The 22,134-nt window shown below is 40.1% G+C and overlaps 1 protein-coding gene across 1 annotated transcript in view; it reads left to right on the forward strand.

Annotated features, from left to right (window-relative positions):
• Window positions 1-22,134, forward strand: part of SLC44A5 (solute carrier family 44 member 5) — a 102,157-nt gene that overhangs the window by 78,282 nt on the left and 1,741 nt on the right. The window contains exons 8-21 of the mRNA XM_072867403.1: window positions 1,245-1,368; window positions 2,575-2,658; window positions 5,265-5,377; window positions 5,806-5,937; window positions 8,989-9,088; window positions 11,816-11,908; window positions 12,859-12,946; window positions 14,181-14,443; window positions 15,514-15,608; window positions 16,001-16,104; window positions 17,457-17,530; window positions 19,382-19,452; window positions 20,867-20,955; window positions 21,603-21,687. Of these exons, the coding sequence (XP_072723504.1) occupies window positions 1,245-1,368; window positions 2,575-2,658; window positions 5,265-5,377; window positions 5,806-5,937; window positions 8,989-9,088; window positions 11,816-11,908; window positions 12,859-12,946; window positions 14,181-14,443; window positions 15,514-15,608; window positions 16,001-16,104; window positions 17,457-17,530; window positions 19,382-19,452; window positions 20,867-20,955; window positions 21,603-21,687 (1,515 nt within the window). The remainder of the gene's footprint in view (window positions 1-1,244; window positions 1,369-2,574; window positions 2,659-5,264; window positions 5,378-5,805; window positions 5,938-8,988; window positions 9,089-11,815; window positions 11,909-12,858; window positions 12,947-14,180; window positions 14,444-15,513; window positions 15,609-16,000; window positions 16,105-17,456; window positions 17,531-19,381; window positions 19,453-20,866; window positions 20,956-21,602; window positions 21,688-22,134) is intronic.

Below are 22,134 nucleotides of genomic sequence, written 5' to 3' on the forward strand. Positions count from 1 at the left end.
TTCAGATGATACTTGAGCCCAGTTACAATGCAGCTCGCTTTTCAGTTTCAGTGCTGGCTATGCAGGGCATACAGAGGAATTAAGGGGCCAAAAATGTTTTTGTCACTACGGCCAGCAGGTATCTCTGAGTAGATAACCACAGGTCTCAGAGCTCATCTCACCTGCGGAAGTGTAATACCAAGAATATCTGTCACTGACCCAGAAGCTCATGCAAATAAGAAATTGCTGTTTATTTTTCCATGCTTTAAAATAGACATCATGTAAACCAGGGACAAGTTATCCAAAAGAGAAAATATGGATTAAATTAAAAAAAAAATATTAAGAATTTGTATGAAAACTGATGTACTGACCCAAAAGACAGAAAATAATTTGCAAAGAAGCTATTATCTTCTTTTAGATTACAACAAGGCGCAAAGCTTTCAGAGGGAGGAAAAGAGACATGTTACTTAATTGTTTCCTCAGAATAATTGGTAGGATAGATATTCTAGACTGAATATCGAACCCTGGCATCAGTATTTGTTGGAACCTGATAAGGAAAGCAAAGTTAAAGTACAGCTGTGTAGGAGGACTGACCTGCTCTTCCCTTTGGAATGAAAACCAGGACTTTTTGCAGCAAAGAGCAGGGCAACATAAATGAGTATGTAAACATCTCTCCTTTTCTTTCTGTTTTATAATCTCCTCCTCCCTCTGCCTAACCAATAGTTTCTGTCTTTTTTCCATTGCTTCCTCTCCAAGAATATCTAGTGATAGTGGCTGGTGCTGCAGCGCATCTGGCATATGAGGAACTGACACTTGCTGTTATGTATTGTTTTGGGTGCTAGAACCATTTGTGACCAGTCATGTCCCTGGGGGCTGTCCCTGGGGGCTGGTTTGATTATTACCATGAAATGACACATTTGAGAAGCTGCCCAGATACTGACAGAGAGTAAGTTCCGCATTTATTACAAATTCTTAAGCTGCTCCAGATACTGCTGATCTTATTTGGTAGCACCTAGAATCTCCAGTTGAAAGCTATGAGCACACCATGCCTGAGCTTGGACAAAAAGCCCCAGAGCATAAAAATCATAATCTTTAATATAATGGCTCTCCCAAGATTTGTCAAAGTCAACATATTGTTAGATAATCAGTTGAAAAACAATTGACTGTGAATTTGAAATGATTTAAATATGTTACAAAAGACAAGCAATAAAAGCGAGCTTGACATGAAATGTAATATGCATGCTTTGTTTTGATATTTTGAATAGTTCTTAAGAGATGCTTCCCAGACTTCTCCACGAAGAATGGTGTGCTAACCGTGGCAAATCAGACTACGTTCAAAGATGGAAGAGGGAAAACAAGAAATGTAACTGATCTCAGGGAAGCTGCAAAGTAGGTTTTACCCTTCTTAAGTGCTCGTTTGTTGGATTCTGAGATTGTGAAATAATTTAGGAATTGAAAAAATAATCAGAATCCATTGTAGCAAGTGGCTGAGGGAAGACTTGCTAGTGAATGGTCTCTCTGTGCCTGGGCACTTGCAAAGTTCCAGTAAGGAAAACCAACACTGTGGTATGCAGAAATGAGCAAGGAGCCAAAAGTTTTAGTCTGATTGTCTCAGAGTGACTGTCAGTTTTTAAATCATTCTTGTTGTTTTTCCTAGCAAAAATTAGTATTAAAGAAAGCTAAAGGAGGTTCAAAATGAAATCCTCGTGCTGCAGGACTCAGGCCAGCCAGTAATGGCCTCAGCTATTCCTTCCTATGATGGCCTTTCCACTAACATGGACTGTCCTAGTACTTTGGGCATCTCACCTCGTCAGAGTGCTCCTGTTTTGAGTACATGCCTAAAGGTCAAAAAGCAATGTACTGGGCTCTGATGCATGACAACAGCTCCCTTGCAGATGGACAGCAAGCATCTCCAATCCCGGGCATCAACCACGATGAGAGAAAATGGCTGCAATAGCCTCACTTTTCCAGCTGCTGTCAGTCCTCAGCCTGTCTGGAGCACAGGGATACCTTTCCTTACCTCTTGATCCAAGGCTACCACATTCTAGCACCTTACCAACACTGATAACACCTGCACCTTATTAAGTTCCCTTCTTCTGGCATCTACAACTACATTCTCTGTTCTTTGATAAGAAGATCCTTCATTTCTTCTTAGGAAAACATTAATATAGGCAAGCACTTTGCAGGATAGGAAAACAGTTCTATAAAGTCAACCTTTTCCTTCACTGAGCTGTTTTCTGCTTCTCTGCTATTAGCAGCTCTGGAGTCACAACTGTTTGGCTCTTGGTACATTACAGGTCTTAATAGTATACACTTTTCTTGTGACATAATAAGCAATTATATCTGGCGATAGTACTTATAAAGCTTTTTTAATAAAGCTTTTTCAGGAGCTGTATACACATTTTTACACAGGTTTTTTCTTTGGCATAACTGTGACTGATGTTGGCTTGGTTACAGAACTGGAGCTGAAGGATAGTGATATACTCTTATCGCTAGCAAAGATATTTCAAATTCTTTCACTGAACCTATTTGTTGTTTAAATAAATTCTGCTTTTCTACCTAAAGCAACCTTTTCTTTGGTTTGTCTTTTCTCAGCGGCATCAATAATGTCCTGGATGCAAGATCAGTTGGAATGAAAATTTTTGAAGACTATGCCATTTCTTGGTATTGGATTTTAATGTAAGATTTTCATGGGTATTTTTAATTTTTCCGAACTCACTTTGGAGCACGCAAGGAATTAAAAAATAGATCATGTATGTGTTTGTTACCAATCCTACTTTTAAACTCAAGGAACAACTGTAATTTCCTTTCATCACATGGTAATAATGTTGTTATGGTTCTGTACATGAGGTAAGAATAGCACAGCATACATACATAGAGAGTCAGGTGATCTGGAGTAGCTTTTTAATATCCTGCCAGGCAGAAAAACAGGAGGTGCTGTCTTCTGTTGCAGGACCCACCTGCGTGGTAATTCCAAAACTGAAAAATCTTAAGAGACTTTCAAACCAATTGCAGTTGCTAAGTGTCATTAGTATATATATAAAACACATAATTTCTGAATTCATACTAGCAATATATAGTTAAATCCATTATAATCCATAAATCCAATATAAATCCATAAATCCAATGCAGCAGGCAAAGCAACATCAAGAACAAAAAGCATTGAACAGTATTAACTTTATCTTGCAATTAATACTCACTAATCACCAATTAGTAAAAATGCAGCACTGAAACAAAAGAAGTAAAGTATTTGCCGAAGCAAATATGTAAGTATATGTGCGTTCCTAGCCCATTAATATTGTTTTTGATGGACCAGGGTGTTGCTCAGTTTAAACAGGAGCAGAAGTCTTTGCCAGGTGAGAGCCTATGACATGCACATATTAAGCATACATTATTCAAGCCTGAATGCAAATCCACAACAATAAATACATAAACTTTACGTAATAATATGGAGAATTAGTCAGTTCAGAAACATAAGTTGTCAGCTTTTAAAGGTGTTCAGTCACTGGTGGGAGGACAGCTTTCTCATAGTCTAATACTGTGCTCACAATAGTCAGTGGCAAGAAACTCCCTGGTAGTCAGCGAGCTCGGTTCTCTCTAGACCTCTTATTGAAATCAGGCTTATGGTGCAGATTCTTTCAAAGGAGATAATCACTGAAGAGATATGGAGAGAGAATTGACCATTTTTTGAACATAAATTCTAAATACTGAAGCCAGTTTCCACATTTCAAATATATTTTTATAAGGAATTGTTGTGACTTTTAAAGTAGTTGGATAGAATTTCCTTCACACTTTTCACCAAATGATAGCATACATCAAACGATTTCTGGACAACCATATTTAAGTGCCAGAGTTTGGGTGATGACAATGAAGGCCTAATAGTGAAAGGAGTCTGGATTAAAAATTGAATATGGAATTGCTCTAGTCTTTTTAGCATATCCAAAAAGAACTGCTGTTTTCAAGCCTCAGTTGGGAGCCTTCAAGGCCTTTCAAGCCTTTAAGGGAACCAGTCTGTTGAGGACAGTTGTTACCATGTACTCAGTTTTGGCATTACTAAGACTCGTGTATAACTAAAGATAACTTTAGATAAAGGTAACTTACTGCTTTCAAGAAGAGAGTCATAAGCTCCAAAACTACAACTATTTTTGAGGAATACATTCTGGATTTCAAACAAGCCATTCCAAAAGGGAAAATACATCATCTAGGAAGCCTTTAAAGGGCTAGGACTTAAGACCAGCTTACAAAAGTTTAACTAAATAAGCTGATGTTCTTTTTCTTGTCCCTCTGCCTATCTGGCTTAATCTGCCCAAGACATCTGGTTTTAAATGTTTATGATCAGGCTGACCCGTTTTTTATATTTGGTAACTGGCTAAATAAGCTGGGAATATTCAGAAGAGAAGTTACTGAGCACAGGCAAGAAGAGGTTTTAAATTTTTTTGAGTCTGTACTAATACAAAATTCCGATGTAACACCTGCTAAAACTTCTGAGAAATGAAATGTTCTGTGAAGCATCTGAGCTGGATGTTTGTTGGATGGGATTATTATTCACATTGCTTTATTCACATTGCATTAGAAGGCCTCACTGAGTAAAAAGGCCTTTTGCAGTCATTTTTCCTTTTTGACTTGCTTTCTGAGAGTGAAATGAAAACAAGTATTTCCTTACCACAGACTTGATAAAGAGAAGACACTCTCTAGATGTCTTTCCTAGGGGCCCCTTTGATAGCTCTTAACAGTTTCTTTTTATGCATCACAATGCCCTGATCATGTCCTCTTCTGATGGGTAGAAAGAGTCACTGGTTTTCCTCCTAAATTTAATTCTTTTTTTCTAGAAAAGCTCCTAGGATGTTACTTTACTAACACCGTTTCTTTGCAAGTAGGGATTTTTAATGGAGGACATAAAACAGCAACCTCCTCACACATAGGTGTTCCTCCAGTTTAACTTTCTGTACTGTAGACTAGACCATGGCCTGAAAAAGGCAGTGAGTTGTTCAGCTGGTGTAAATGACCAAGAAGGCATTGTACGAGTCCCATTCAGCCAACCTGAGAACCTAGTGTGTACAAACATTTCTGGCTCTGCCCTGTGAGATCATCATATATAAGCTATTTGTTTCTAATAGCAGATAATAGCCATGAGGATGTATTTCATAAGGAAGATTTTGAAATACATTTTTACAAATAATTCTCTTATGTGAGATGAAGTGACCCTCATTTGGAGTAACAGGCATGCAAGAAAGTGAAGATTCTCACACTTGTTTTCCCTGTGTTTCTGTTTCTTGTCTTTGTAGTGGGCTGTTCATTGCAATGATTGTGAGTCTGCTCTTCCTTGTGTTATTGAGGTTCACGGCTGGGGTTCTCTTCTGGATTTTCATCTTTGGTGTGATTGGAATTATAGGTTATGGTAGGTGTAATCTTCTAGCCTCTGCGGCTATTTTTCCTTCTTGCTTAAGCTTGGGCAAGGAAAATCGGTAATTACATCAATTAAATGGTACAATTGGGAGAATTAATGCCTAGTTTTAGACGCAGTTAAGTGAGAAGGGCTTAAATGGCAGCGAAATTTAGTAAGGATCCAGCTGTGCTGATACTTAGCACCAGATGTAGTAACCTGAATTATCTACCCACAGTATGCTTAGTCTGTATTCACTTGTACTGATATTTCTTTTCTATATATGTGATGTTATAATTGACTAGTCTCACAATAATGCATTTTTAGTTTTTGCTTACCTGACATGCTGAGGACAAAACACTTGGCTTGTAAAAGATTTTTTTAAAAACCTTGTCTTTGCACTCTTCAGAAAGACTCATTTTATACTGATTGTTTTTTAAAAGGCATCTGGCATTGTTACTGGGAGTATGATCATCTTAAAGGAATACCTGGATCTGACCTCACTGTTTACGATATTGGATTCCAGACAGACTTCAGAGTGTACCTGCAACTGAGGCAAACATGGTTAGCATTTAGTAAGTGCCCTTTAAACTTGGTATCTGTTAATGGATGTTCAGGAGAATCAATCACTGTCTTGCTACAGTTTCTGCCTTGTTAAATCTCCTCCTCTATATATGTCGCCCAGAGAAATAAGCAGAATTCTCTTTCTTTGTATTGTGCAAAAATCTACTCTTTTTTCAAGGAGACTAGTATATTTGTAAGGGGAGATAATGCAATTGCACTAGTGATGAGAGTGAAAAATGCTTGTGATATTAGCATTCTGCTTCCTGTGTGTTCAGTCTTCGTCATGGGGAAGTAGAAGGCAATAACTAAGTTAGTCCTGATGAAGTTGCATAAGGAGGAGCATTTTTCACTCCCAATCTGTTTAGTCTCCCTCTTTGAGGGCCCCAGAAATGAGATTAATAACTCTACACATCTTTGTAGAACTGTTTGCATTCAGGTCACTGAATTTTCTTGGAGGCTGATCTAAGACTGTGGGATGAACCACCGCAAATTTCATCACCTTTACTTTCAAAAGTGCTTCATTGCCTTCTCTTACAAGGGCAGTGTATTTAAAACAAAATCCTACTGGAACTGTAGCCTGCAGCATACACATCCCTCCCCAGCGAAGGAGGGGCAGAAGAGAGAACAAATACCTGTCAAGTATTACTTGCACTGCTGTTACTGCCCTATTAGAAGGCACACAGACACTAACTGATGATGAATGGGGCATAACCTACAACACTGCCTCTTCCTATTGGTAGCTCGTCGTGCTTTAACTCCAGCCAGTGGTTTAACCACACAACCGCTCGCTCACTCCCCCCCAGTGGGAGGGGGGAGAGAATCGGAAGGGTAAAAGTGAGAAAACTCGTGGGTTGAGATAAAGACAGTTTAATAGGGAAAGCAAAAGCCGACACGAGCAAAGCAAAACAAGGAATTCCTTCACTCCTTCCCATGGGCAGGCCGGTGTTCAGCCGTCTCCAGGACAGCAGGGCTCCATCATGCGTAACGGTGACTTGGGAAGACAAACGCCATCACTCCAAACGTCCCCCTCTTCCTTCCTCCCCCTGGCTTTATATACTGGGCATGATGCCATATGGTATGGAATAGCCCTTTGGGCAGTTGGGGTCAGCTGTCCTGGCTGTGTCCCCTCCCAACTTCTTCTGCACCTGGCAGAGCATGGGAAGCTGAAAAGTCCTTGATTTAGTATAAGCACTACTTAGCAACCAAGACATCCCTGTATTATCAACATTGTTTTCAGCACAAATCCAAAACATAGCCCCATACTGGCTACTATAAAGAAAATTAACTATCCCAGCCGAAACCAGCACAAATTAATAGAGCAGTAGTTTACTGCTTAAATCTCCTTTCTCTGCTTTGTGTCTTCATTTAACTCTATGTTGGATCATTGAGCTCATGAGGCATCTTCTACATATTGTTGAGGCAGAGCTTTTTAGTATGCTATCCCTAGAGAATATTAGGACTTTATTATGTTTTCCCTTCTAACTCTCCAAGCTCTTCCTTTTCCTGATTCTCAGCAGCCAATGTATAGTTTATCTAGAGGTCAGTGTCACTTTCAGATTAGTAAATTGAGGTACTCAGGAATTAAATTACTTTTCCAAAGTCATCCAGCAAAGCAGTTAAATATCCTTGAAGAAAACATAGGTCCTCTTAGTCCTAGTCTAGAACTCATGTACTGACATTGGTTTCCTTTTTCACAATGTTTGGGATAAGCTACATTAACTTAACAGAGCTGAACTGGAATGAGACCAACTTTAAAGAAACCTGATTATGTATTCCTTCATGGGGAACCATATCAAAAATAGGTGCTGAAATGTGCGTAACAAAAACTTTGTTCTGAACAAAGTTGGTGGCTCTGAGCACCACAGTGGTCACTTGCCACCTGCAGTTCTGATGGCTAGGGATACTGATAATATTTGGGATCGCAATTTAACATCATCTGTGACTGTCTGGATCTGGATTCTGAGACTATGTCTAAGCTGTGGGACCTGAAGCCAATTCCCATGTCCCTTTGCAAACCTCCAGACAAGCCAAGGCTTAGGGATATTATCCCTTCTGTCTTCCTTTCCCTCCACAAAACTTCTTAGTTTCAGCTGGAGGAGACAGGTCCTGCTGTGTGTGACCATCCACAACTGCTGGGCTAGTTTAAATGTTGTCTAACCGTCTCACGCACCCAGAATTACTGGATATGTCTCAGAGTCAGAGGACATGTGCTCAGGCATTAAAGACTCTGTATTCTCTAGATGAAGTGCAGAGAATTTTTTACTTTCTACTGCAGAAGTAGGTTTTAAACTGACACAAAGAGAAATCAGACTGAAGCAGACTCTTTAAACCAGATCTGGGTTATGATTCAAACACTGCTCATAACTAAGAGAGGAGATGTTCTGGGACATGGTGCTCTCAGCTCTCTGACCTCAGAGCAAGTTTGTATGATTCCAGCAGCACAACTGGAAGGTGAAAATAATTTGTCCAAAACTGTCCTATCTGAGCCTCTTCTTTTTTTGTACTCAAATGAGGTGAAAGGAGCTCATGCCAGGTTAATACTCAAACAAACCTATTGATTTAAGGACATCTAAATGTTAGAATAATATATATCAGAAAAATGCACTCTTCATGAAAAAGTTGACTCTTCATCTCCTTTTTATTTATTTAACTAAATACTACAAATTAGCAGAGTATAAACATGCAAAATGCTTGTTTATGAAAAGTAGAATTTGTTAAGGGTGAACTGTATCTAAGGCCAAATACTACAGTCACATTTAAGTAAATTATTATCTTTGAGAATTATATGTTCCATTTTTCTTCTAAAATTATAAGTGCTAATGTCCTACGCATTCTGACTAACTCTCTGCTTGTAGAATTTCCCTACGCTGGAACTTACAAAGCTATGAAATGGGATTGAAGATTGGCAGGTGCAGTGAGAGAAAGAGAGAACTGCTCTAGCAGAGAATTTTAGGGAGTTCATGAAGAATAGTGTAAAATACAAGGAAAAAAACCAATTTACAGAGGCAGCATATTGGTTCGATTCTTGATAAATCTAACTTTGTTTGTTTGTTTGTTCACAGTGATAATACTTTGTGTTGTTGAGGTCATAATCATACTGATGCTGATCTTCCTAAGGAATCGGATCCGGATTGCTATTGCACTGTTGAAGGAAGGTAGTAGGTATGTTTGTCTGATTTTAATATATTTTGAATTTTATTAAATGATCTCTAGGGTACGGTCTTCTTGAGCTTCATCTTGCACTACCAAGGGCAGAAAGCTGGGAGTTAAAGTACGACACCGGATTTGTTGAGCCGAACAGGTAGTATAAGGAATGGCAGTTCTCTGTGAATGAGGTTGTGCTTATAAGAGCTTTCTCTTCTGCAGTTAGACATTTCTTATCTCTCAGCTCCTTGCCTTAAGAGTACATATACTGTTAGTGGTACCACGTATCCTCAGAGCAGGAAGGTGGATCAGCAGAAATGCTCACTGTTAATAGGAGCCTGGGACCTATAGCTGCCAACTTTGCTCTGTCATTGGATTGTCTCCGGAGCGACACACTAGTGGTAGAGGATTGGTGTTGCTTTGGCTGTGACTTTTATTTAGGAAAGACCGGATTATTCTGGCTCCAATGAAACTGTTGTGTGGACATGCATAAATCTGCAGAGAGAAAAGGAGACTTCCATGACCAGATGTTGTAATATGGCGCAGTCCGAGATACTTATTTTCAGCTCTGAGTAAAGAAGAAAGCAGAGCAGGATATGAGAGTTGAAGGCCTAGGAGACCTCTTCATTTTGTGTTTCCTGAAATCTGCATAGACTTTGTTCACAGTGGTTCCTGTTTTACACAGTGCCAACACTTAGTTATTTTTTTTTAAAAAAAGGGAATGTAACAAAGGAGAAATGGACTTAAAACATCAGGCCCTTGGATTTCATTGCAAATAGGCTAAGGTCTCCTAGGCCTTGGAAGCAGAGCTCTGTTGTTAGAGCACATAGAGTTGGCTCTGAGTTTATCTGTGTGCACTTGCTTGTAGTTTTCTGCCGTCTCTGTTGACATTGTGGTTCTCAGGAATCAGGATTGGGATTTTTGTAATGGGATTAAAGAATATTGAAGTTCTGCATTCAGCAAGGTACCTCTTTCCTGTCTTACACTACTGTGCAATTAGAGCATAGCAATTAATTTTGGCAGCACTAAATTATACTCTTTAATTCCTGTTCATTAAAATCCAGGAACACTTTTAATACTCTGCAACACTTTTGTTCACAACCTTGACAGGCAGGAGGATTTCAGAAAGTTCATAAACTTCCTGCTGAGAACTAATAACATTCTGTAGTTTTTCAGCAGCATGGGAAGGTCACTTGAGGGTGATGTTTTTACTCTCATGCATAATGCATGAGGTGAAACACTGTATGTAATTACTGTAAACCTAACAGACCATGCCCTGTATTTGGGAAGATGAAAAATAAGCTGCTAATGACTGGAAATCAAATTACATTTTTCAATACGTTTTAACTACTCTTTCAAAAACATTACAATTATAATGCTAATAATGGACTTGAAATCCATAGTTAGGAACAATTAACAGTTATTACTCAGTTTGTTGGAGTAACTGTCCATGGTCTTAGTGGTAACTAAGAGGCCTGCCATTAACTGCTGAACACTGCTAATATGTAGTGATTATTTCTCAGACAGCGTAAGGCTGTGTCCTCCTGTGCGGCTCTTAATGGACTTGTACATCTCTAGACAGACAGAAATTGATGTGTTGCTCTCAGCCTCTGGATTGCACATGACAGTTCCCTTGCGTTCCCCCCAGCGTTTACTAGTTTAGCAGCAGGAACTGAGTAAATTTGTCTCTTACATTCTGGAAACCGCCTCCTGTAAAACAAATAGCATCAGAAGTGCCACAAGTCATAGGAGAAATACTATAGCAAATAATAAGAGACAAAAAGGCTTGTGATAAGCTTACAGGGTCACTGGAAAGAAAATTTAGAGTAATGGGAAGAGGTAGATGACAGGAGTGTAAAGAGAACCAACCTGTAAGCTTCAGTGAACAAAACACATGCTCTCTGAAATCACATCCAGTGAGATAGATACCCAGCTGGAGGTCTTCGCCTCTGAGATAGCTGCAGCGAGTTTACCCAGAGGGGCTGTATCAACTCACGCTCTTCCAGAGAAGCAGTCCCTGGCAGAGGAGGAACTGGCATGCTCAAGTTCCTGCTCACTAGTTGCATTCTGGCCACAAGAAGTGTCAGTAGAATGTCAGCCTCTAAAACATCAGCGTCGATGTTAAAAGGAGCTCTCTAAGCCGTCAGCGGTGAAAGACCATTATTCTTTCTGCCTGTCAACAGCCAAAGGCGAGCACCGCTCATTTATGGCAGGTGCAAGGAAAGTCACATAGTCCTGGCATTATGAAGAGAAGTTGAATGCCCCTGCCCCAAAATAGTTAGTACTTAAGGCAGGAAAGGGGCTGGGAGCAGGGTCCTCAAATACAAAGTAGCAAGAGGTAATTTCAGGTGTGTAGGAGCTGAAGCAGAGTGGGACAAGGAAATAAAGGGTAATGTCTGCAGCAGTCAGCAAGGAGATGTGATTGAAATGGGTTTGTGACCTGCAAAGAGCTGGATCTGTGAAGCAGTAATGGAGAAGGAGAAAGTAGAAGACAGGCTTGAACGTGGCAAATTGATAAAGTCGACTGTAGTGCTGCTGATAAAAGTGGAGTGGTAGAAATGACAAGGTGAAGATGTGAAGACATTGGAAGAAAGAACCTGCAGTATGCTGAGATCCCAGCACTAGATTACGCTACCACTATCAACAAGTAGCTCAAAGTAAAAAGGATGATGCTAGAAGAGGACTGATAAAAAGCTTGTTTCTTAAATTGTTGTAGCTCACTGATATGTTTTGTTTCTTTCATAGGGCTATTGGCTATATAATGTCTACTTTGTTCTACCCGATCGTCACCTTCATACTCATTGCAATTTGTATTTCCTACTGGGCTGTGACAGCTGTGTATCCTTCTGTCTGTGCACCTCTCTGGAGGAACAGTCTTCTGGTCTGCGAGACCAGATAATTCTCTGCTATTTCACCTTAACCAAACCAACATTAAGAGGGCTATTTGGTCACTTAGCATTTGCTGCATTGATGCACTCTTCCTCACTGCACGTTTGCATGTGATGTACAAATCGGACAGTGAATTTACTTGCATTAAAAAGAACTGGACTAAAATTCATGCCAAAGCAGGGGGATCATACAAGGCGTTGTGTACTACATAAGGTTGACTTTAAGGGGTAAAAAAGGGCCCTCAGCAAAGAGTGAATATGGCCTTTAATGTGCTGCATGCTCTATAGGCCTGATGTTAATGGTTACTTAGCTGGGGTGGGGTGGGCTCCAGGTGTGTTTTCTTCAGCAAAGCACAGGAAAGGAATGAGAGAACATACAGTGCACTGAGTCCTCTCTAAATTGCATAACAGCAACCACTGTCTGTTTGTTCCCAGAACAGCAAGGGTTTGGCAAGGTATCAGAAAGGGGGAAATTGGTTTTTGAAAACAAATTGTTCTTTCACATGCAAAGAGGGTCAGTTGTTGCTGTTCAGGACAATGTTGATTTATCCTTATGCTCTGAGTCTACTTCGACCAAAATACAAACTGTCAAAGAACTACTGCATAATCTGCCTTGTCAAAGGTAGATGTGCAGGAGAGACTGAGTCAACTTTCAAGGTTATTCCCCTTGCCCATTCTGGTCAGGGGTTATTACAGGTCTGGGATGGAGTTTGCCGTAGTTCTCTAATGAGTGAGAGTACTCAGTCTTGTCTATCAACCCTTCATATACATCTCTGCATAGCAAGAGCAGTTTTTCTGTTATCTGCACAAGTTCTTTAGAGCTAGTGGTTACCCACTGCAGGATCCTAACTTGCTCAAAGCCTACAGTTCTGTGATTCCTCCTTAAAATATTTCATTCAGTTTTCTGGCTACATCAGGAGAGCCTGTGTATAAAGTAATGGCTAATCAAACACTGTGCAAGTATGCAAACCTGACTTGTGACCCAGAGGTAAGTGTAACAAATATTTGCCTATAGTGAGAGCTATCCTAATGGCATTTCTTAATCACTATTAAATGCAATGCTAGTAGACAATGTGCATATTTTAAGTAATGATTCCTCATGTTAAATCTGAAAATAGTACTTAGTATTCAGGTCACGCTTCTTTGTTCAAAGCAATTTACAGACATAAACTGATTTTTCTGCTAAACTGTCCTGTGAGGCAGGTAAATATTAACTGTTCTAATTTACAGGGTGAGAAAGGAAGACACAGAAATACAAGTTTATTTGGAAAGGTGTTCTTGAATTCATGAGGATTCTATTTCATGGTCCTCAAAAGGCAATGGAAGACTTTGAAAGCTGTGCCTCAAACTTGCCCAAGGACTAGCCATGTTTTGAAGCAGAGGCTTAGCTAAATATTTGGGTTCTTTTGGCACAGCAATGACCTTTATGAAGCTCCAAAAATATTTGTCTTTTTTTTGTTGTTTTGTCTTGAGCCAAATGTTTTGAGTTGACTATGAGGTTGAATTTAAATTTTTTTTTAAAACTAGAAATATTTATCAAATGTTATATCAGGGTTATTTTCAGGTGTTTAAATTTCAATGTACTGCTGTGGTTATGTATATCCCAAACAATTCCCCACCGTGCTGATGTCTGAACACTAAAAAAGAAAGGGATTAGAAATTGACTGGTTTTATTTCATGCCCAAACTGAGCAAATACATGAAAAGAATGATAGAAATAGGGAAAAGTAATTCAATCTAAAGACTACTCCTGCTTTAATACTCTGAGATAGGTATTCTGACCACATCCACAGCTTCTATAAAATGGCATAGCTCAGTTGATTTCAATTCAACTGTGGTGATTTACCCAACCTGCAGATTTGGCCTCTGGTTTTCAAATAAATAATTTTTTTTAATGTGAGCAGGTTTTCTTTAATGAAACTGAAGCATTTATGTATCTTAAAAGTAGATTTCTGAAATTCAGATTCCATTTATGTAGGTTTCAGGCATGTGGTGAACAGCCCTGTTTGCTAACTGCGTAGTTTAAAGTTAAGCACCTGCATAAGACATTAATATGAATCCTTAAATATGTAAACAGGTTACATAATATTGGAGTGCAGTGTTGAATGAGCTAATGAAACATCAAGCAGAATGGTGTTGTTTGTATTAAGCTGCTAAACTTCAGAGCCTGTGTACACAGAATCATTGCTTATCATTGTGTTGTTTATTTTTCTTCCTATACAGACTTTTAACACAACCAATGTGACTAAATTGTGTCCAGGTGCTCAGTGTACTTTTGCTTTTTATGGAGGAGAAAGCCTGTACCATAGGTACATCTTCATCTTCCAGTTAGCCAATGCCTTTGTCTTTCTCTGGCTGGTGAACTTTGCAATTGCACTGGGTCAGTGTACCCTTGCTGGTGCCTTTGCCTCTTATTACTGGGCCTCTCGAAAACCAGCTGATATTCCACTGTGGCCGCTCTTCTCTTCATTTGGACGAGCAATACGGTAAGACTGTGGAACTGGATGTGAGCCTTGTCATGTATCCAACAAGTGCTGTTTTTACATCTAAGGAAGCCAGACTTAGAATATCAAATGAAAATGATTATTCAGCGTTGTGGCTTAATCCCAGCAGGCAGCCAAGCCCCCCCCAGCCGCTCGCTCACTCCCCCACAGTGGGATGGGGGAGAGAATCGGAAGGGTGAAAGTGCAAAAACGCGTGGGCTGAGATAAAGACAGTTTAATAGGGAAAGCAAAGCTGCGTATGCAAGCAAAGCAAAACAAAACAAGGAATTCCTTCACTCCTTCCCATGGGCAGGCCGGTGTTCAGCCGTCTCCAGGACAGCAGGGCTCCATCACGTGTAACGGTGACTTGGGAAGACAAACGCCATCACTCCAAACGTCCCCCTCTTCCTTCTTCTTCCCCCAGCTGTTATTGCTGAGCACAACACCATACGGTGTGGGACAGCCCTTTGGTCAGTCGGGGTCAGCTGTCCCGGCTGTGTCCCCTCCCAGCTTCTTGTGCACCCCCAGCCTGCTCGCTGGCAGGGCAGGGTGAGGAGCAGAAGAGGCCTTGATGGTGCTCAGCAATAGCTAAAACATCAGTGTGTTATCAACACTGTTTTCATCACAAATCCAAAACATAGCCCCATGCAAGCTACCATGAAGAAAACTGACTCTACTCCATCCAAACCCAGTACAATCAGGAAAACATAGTTGTTGGGGAAGGCTGAATCCTGTAGTCCAATAGTGGCAAGGCTGCTGCAGCTCCATGCCCCCAGGCCCAACCAATTGCAAGGCTGAGCAGGTATTCCCAGTAGGCGCACATGTATACAACACGTATATACACAGCTGGCTGCACAGATCGACAGACGGACTCAGCACTCACACAAACACCAACAGCACCAATGGCTTCCTCCTGTTCCCCTCTCTGGCGGATCAGGATGAAGGTTGCTAAGGGACCTTCCTCTTTACGGACTTAGAATTTTATTGATATATACACACACACACACGCACATACATATATAATTGTACATATACACATATGTGCAACATAACAGTCATTTATTTTGTTTTAGATACCATACAGGTTCGCTGGCATTTGGAGCCTTAATTCTTGCCATTGTCCAGCTTATTAGAGTAATACTGGAGTACTTGGATCACAAACTGAAAGGTGAGATTTATGGATCTGCTCTAGGTTATTAAAATCTCCTTTGGTAAATGACTTCCTTACTTTCCCAAGATGTTTTTTCAGCAATGAAAAGAGATTCATTCCACATTATTTTTAGCCATTTTAGTTCCATTTGAAGCCAGTGAATTTGTGCTGATTTACTCAAATTGAGTCTATGTCCTTGGGAACTTAATGCAAAATTCCTGCAGGATGTGGATCTGATCTAATTGAAAGCTAGTGAGCTAAATTTGGTTGAGAAAGAGAGTCCGTACCTAGAAGAAAAGAAATAATGTTTCTGCTTTTGTCACAATTTAAGATTTTCTTCTGAATAGCTTTCTATGTTCTGAAGACTGTTCATGAGTTCTATGTATGATGTACTCCCTCCTTTTTTTCAGGTACACAGAACTCCTTCACTAGATTTCTACTCTGCTGCCTCAAATGCTGTTTCTGGTGTTTGGAAAAATTCTTAAAATTTATAAACAGAAATGCCTACATCATGGTATGTGCTGTCTCTGCTTGTGGTCTCCCCTATCTGGGACACTAAAATACCCTAGCCACTACTAGTTGGTCAACAGCCAGCAGTACTAGAATCTGCTGAATAAATAATGGGATTTATGGGAGTTTTCAGGAAATGCATGTGGTGCTACCATGAAAAAGTAAGATCTTTTTTTTTTCTTCTTCTAAACTCAGCCTCTTTTCATGCCTGTCCTTGTCCATCCCCCTCACCCCCCAAAGTAAGTGGGAAGGGATGGCATAACTGGTTAATTCCCCCTCTGATTCAGCAATTTAAATCCTGATTTCAACAGGAATATTAGCTTGTTTCATGTTGCGTGTTGATGACACTTCTGTTTGGAGGCAGTGTTTGAATAAGGAGGTCAGAAGGCATGTGGTATCTGTATTTCCTGCTGGCAGTTAAAAGTATATTTTAATAGTAGTTTTAATAAAAGTATATTTTAATAGTAATTCTACTAGCAGCAGTGGTGATATTACTCTAAAATAACCCTCCTTAGCTTCCAAAAGGAAATAAATTCCTTTATTTTCCTTTTGGAAAATAAATTCCAAAAATCTTCACCTAAATAAACACACACAGATTTCAGCCTAGGATGTTCTGACGTGAAGCAATTTCAGTGATTGAATAGTACAGTCACAGACTTGTTATCTCAAAGGAGGTGGCTGTAATGGGTCCATTATAACACATGTTCATGCAATGGATGTTTCAAATTAATGCCGTCTTGAAGAGGAAGTATTCTTTCTGACTATCTTGTTTACAGTTGGTAAACTGACTGCACTAAGAGCTGTTCTAGTATATCTTACCCTTGTGGACACTGTTCCAGGAAGAAGTGGGTTTGTTCCTGAATAACTTCAGCTGCTTTAGTTTATGCTGATGTAAACCCACTGACCTTGATACTGGTATTGCTGATTTCTTAAGTGAGAGCAGCGTCAGGTCCAAGGAGATACCTACAGGGATCAACTCATTTCTGCTCTACAAGTGCCTGTTCCTTCCCAATGACTATAAATCTAGTGTAGGTAGCTAGCAAAGTGAGAAGAACCCCTCAGCAAGTACCTTATTTGCTCTACTTGGCAAACTAAGTACTGAGTCTACTGCCTGCAAGATCACAAGGGGTGGCATGCTCATCACCAGGTGATTTGAAGGGGAAAGATGGATAATATTCTGTCCCAACGCGGTGGGAAGCATTGAGAGGTAGCAGGTGACTGGGGAAGTGCTTTATGTTCATCTGACTTTCAAGGCCACATATTAGAGAGAACTATGCATTACACGCGGTAAGATTCTGGCATACAAGGAGGTATCCCAATTATTTAAAATACTTAACAGCTACTGTTATTTTGCAGATTGCCATATATGGTAAAAACTTCTGCACCTCGGCAAAGGAAGCATTCTTTTTGCTCATGCGGAATGTGGTGAGGTAAGGGGCTATCTCCCAGTCCTTGGAAATGCCAGGATTTCCTGCTATTGTGCTCTGAAGACACCCTTCTTTCCTCTCCCACATCTCCTCCAAATACTATTGTAAGCTGCTTCTGTCCTCAGACATGGCCCTCACTTCTAACACTCGCTGTGTAACAGCAGGCTGTCCAGCACAGTAACCCATGCAGAGTGGATATAATCTAACAGTTTTGTTGTGATTGCTCTTTTAAATTCATAAGCACCCAGTAGATTGTAGTAGTGCCTCCAAGGGAACAGTAGAGCCCCTGAGAGGAGATCTATAGATCTACAGGAATGGGGTGCTCGTCGTCTGCCATGTGTGTGTTTCTTGAGCTGTGGTCCACTCACTGTCTGTGAAAAGGAAAGCAGAAAGACCTAAGTCTTCAGATTAATCCAGAAAGCTTATGGGGTGTCAGAGAGTGGAAGTAAAGAAGAGAGAGTACTTCGCTTTCAAAACTAGTATCTTTACCATAACCAGATCTCCCCTGGTGCTGGGAACTCCCCTGGCCCTTTTCCCCACTACCAAGCCTCCTGCCAAACTCCCTGCTCTCATCAGGACTTTTCTTCATTGCTCCTGGCTCTTCCTGTAATACTGCGAGATCAAAAAATAATGGGAGAATAACTTAGGAGCAGGCCATGTAGACAATCTAATTACAGAGCAAGAGACACAGTAAAACTGGTTAGGTGGTTTAAATTGTGAAGTGAAGGACTGGGAGGAAGAGAGGAGTGGAGGGGGAGGCTGAAAGGCAGGAAAATGGAAACGATGCTTAAGAAAGAAGAGAAAAGGATTGATGATGGGAGAATGGAGTGCGTTCACTGTTACCCTGCGTTAACATCGGCACAGTGGTGTCCACACCGTGTAGTGCCTGTGCAATAGCAAAGAGAAGCTGCCTTCATTTCCTTTCAGAACATCACCTCACTGTCCTTTGTGCTTTTGCTCTTTATCAGTAAGAGCAATAACTAAAAGCCAGGCATATAATTTTATTGTTTGAAACGGAGATTTTTTTATCTTGTGTATTTTGCTAATTCTGAATTCTGACAGGTTAATGATGATTTGTTCTCTTTAATATTTCTTAACGTTTATCTTTCATGGTAGTCAGTGCTGGATGTTACCATATCCATAATGACAGCATTCAGTGCTGTCAACAGGCTGATGATACAAAGCTCATTTTCCATCCCATTATTTACTTGCAGTTTCTGATAAGACAGGCTGACAGGATTTCGAGCAGAAACTCCCTGCTGTTGCTTTCAATGAGGGCTGCAGATTTACTGCCAATTTTTCTGTCTACCTGCATTCGTTCATCTGTGATTGTCTCTCTGCTTTGAGGCCTCCCGCCTTCAGTGTTGTACCATGATACCTTAAAATAGTAGGTTTGGCATGATACGGGGTCATGAAATGTGGCCAGATAGGACCAAGTGAAAAGAAGACCTACCAGCAATCTGCACAAACATTGCTTTTTGTTTTGGTGTGTACTTTGCCTCTTCTGGGCTGGCTTAGCTGTGACCCTAGTAGAAAGGCTGAAATAAAAATATTTTGATGGTTTGGTTTGTTTTTTTTTAACCAGCAAGAGCAATAAACAGTCTTCAAGTGCTGTAGCAGTATTGCTGCATTAAGGCCTAACTCAACAAGAGGCTCAGTGCTTTTTTGCCTCATGGGGTTAGGCTGTAACAGAGCCCACCTCAGTGTTGTGTTTCTGCATTGTGTTGTCAGCCTGTGAAATCAGCAAAAGACAGCTGCTTGGTCATGTTTTGTCAATTATCCATAGATTTAAGGAGAAAGTATACAAATGTCTGGTTTGTGATGATTATGTATCATTTGTCCTTTGCTGAACAGAGTTGCAGTCCTGGACAAAGTTACAGACTTTCTTTTATTCCTGGGGAAAATTCTTGTTGCTGGTGGTGTAGGTAAGCGAATCGATTTTTTTCCAAATGGTGTGTTCTGTTTTCTGATACCTACAAGTATGCCTGCCGTATTCGTATATGCTTAGTTAACAGCTGGAGGTTCTCATTGGTCTGACTATTTGGGAAGCTGTCCCTGTGTTTCTAGGATTTGCAAGATGGAACTAAAATATAAACTAAAAAATGTTTAGTTTTAGGAACTAAAAAAAATTTTCCCCCTTCCCCCCACCCCCTCCAGTGTTTTATTGACAGCATCTTTTCCATACTTGCATGTGTTGCTGGCACAAGGACTTCTGCAGCCAAAGCATCACAGCTGGATCAAACCAAATTCACATCCAATAAGTCAGCCACAATCGGTTCTCCTTTCAGAAGAACTGAACAAATTGCAAATGAGATTCAGCTCGTAGCAGACAGCATGCATACAAGAGGAGGGGGTGCAGGTCTGCCGGAGATGGGCCTGAAGCTCTGCTGTATTCAAGCCCATTATAGCTATAAGCTATAGTAAAAGAAATAGAATATTTCTAACCTCCTTATGGGGTTTTATTAGTTATCAGTAAATATCAAAATATATTATTCATGTTTGTCTGTGACAGAAAAGTGATTTTATTTTTAAATTAAGCACTTTCAGAAATTCAAGTTGGCAGTATTCCCTTATGGTTTTTCTAAATTGTCACAGCAGTTTCAAAACATTATTTTACTAATAACCATATTTTGTATTCTGTATACTTTAAAAGATTGCTAATAAATTATATTTTAATCAAAAGTTGAAAATTAGTACCAAGAACAGATCTAAAATATTTTGTCATTACTGTAGAATGACTTTCAAACTGGGGTAGCAAATTTGATTTGAAACATATTCTCTGAAATATAAGCCATGAAATACTGAAATTAATTCATGTTTTTATCCTCTTCGAGAATAAATTCTTTGGGCAATTTCTGTTGTAGATGCATTGGTCTGTTCTAAACTTACTGTCGTGCTTATCACTAGCACTGCCATTTCTCCTTTTAATCTGAAATACTTAAGTATTTATTCAAGCAATAAAATTTAAAGCAGCAGAATTTTGCTCACTCTTTTTTTATTTTAGAAAAGATCTACCCACTGCTCTTTGTTATCCCGTGTCAGTCTTGTTTATCATTATTTATTAATTTTGCTATTAAATCCCGTAGAATGATGAAACAAAACAATTCATTACAGTCTTTCTGGGCCCATGAATATTTTTATGGGAATTGATTCATTTACATATCTCTCCTGTCAGAATACAGATCCAGCAGATAACTAGTACTGAGGAATTTACTGTTTACAAACTCTTATTTAAACCAACCTTGGATCTGTTGTCTGTTTGTTTTGTCTCATCCATTCTTTAGGTGTTAGGAAACCAGAGTTAGCATAGGAATCACTAATCTTCTCTGCTTCTCGCAGGTGTTCTTGCGTTCTTTTTCTTCACACAGAGAATACCAGTCTTTGCGCAGGAAGCACCAACGTTAAATTACTACTGGGTACCATTGTTGGTAAGGCAACCATCTAACCTCCTGAACACTGAGGGCAGTTTGAGGTGCTCAGACTACTCAGGGCATGGTCTGGTAACGGGTCCTGTTGTCATCCTCTCAGTGGAATACTATCCACTGAAGCGAGGACTGATCTGCTACACTCAGGTCCTCTGGATCCTTCAGGCAGAAGTGGCACTGCAGTGACTCTGCACCTTCAGAAGAATTGGGTTTCACATCTGCTTTGCTCAGACTTCCCAGACACCAAAGGCTGGTGGTGAGGCACCGATGACAGTGTGGCATCTAATGGAAGGGACTTGTGGTGCATCTCTTTCTCCTTTTGTAGCCCCCCTAGACTCCGGAACATCTCCAGGTGGAGTGGTTCTTTAGAAAAATCTTGAAGGAGTTCAGAATATTCTTGGCATATATTCTCTTTGGGGGTTGAAATGGCTCCAGTTTGGCAGCTGGAAAACTAGTGGCTTCTGCATGTTAGGATACAGTCTCTTGATCCCATTATCCCTTTCCACAGCAGTAGTAACCTTCAGTAGAATTACAGAGCTGCCATTAAGTCCTCCCAAATTTGCTTAGCAGACTACGCTTCTGACTTATGTTAACACTGCCACATTGGTGCCAAACTAAATTTGTGTTTTATTGTGGTTTGTTTTTTGTAGACGGTCATTATTGGCTCCTACCTAGTTGCACACGGATTCTTCAGCGTCTATGCAATGTGTGTCGACACGCTTTTCCTCTGCTTTTGTAAGTACTACGTTTTCTTTCACTAATACCTGCAGGTCACGGGAAGAGGAGTAGAAAACCACCTTATCCGTTCCTTACAGAATTCTGGTGACATGCTAGCAGACTGGGTGAAAAACGAACTGCTTCTGCTTTTCAGACTGGCTCCTTGATGCATTCTTCAGTGCAGAAGTGTTTTAGTATTCAAATGTAATTAGTTTAAGTGATGGAAGGTAGCTATATGGCTCATGGGGATATCTGGCTTTTGTTTTTCAGATGTTTCTTAACTTTCATTAACAGTTTGCTTCTGGGTGCTTTGTAAAGAGCCCTGTACGGCCGTGATTCACTCAAACCTCTTGTTAATAACAGTTATTCTTTGGTATATAGGTGGTCCTTTGTTTTCAACTTAATAGCCCCGAACAAAGTATTATGCTGAATTACCTTCAAATTTGTGTGAAATACCATTTAAAA

Source organism: Ciconia boyciana, chromosome 7, assembly GCF_034638445.1.
Source record: "Ciconia boyciana chromosome 7, ASM3463844v1, whole genome shotgun sequence".
Classification (NCBI taxonomy): Eukaryota; Metazoa; Chordata; class Aves; order Ciconiiformes; family Ciconiidae; genus Ciconia; species Ciconia boyciana.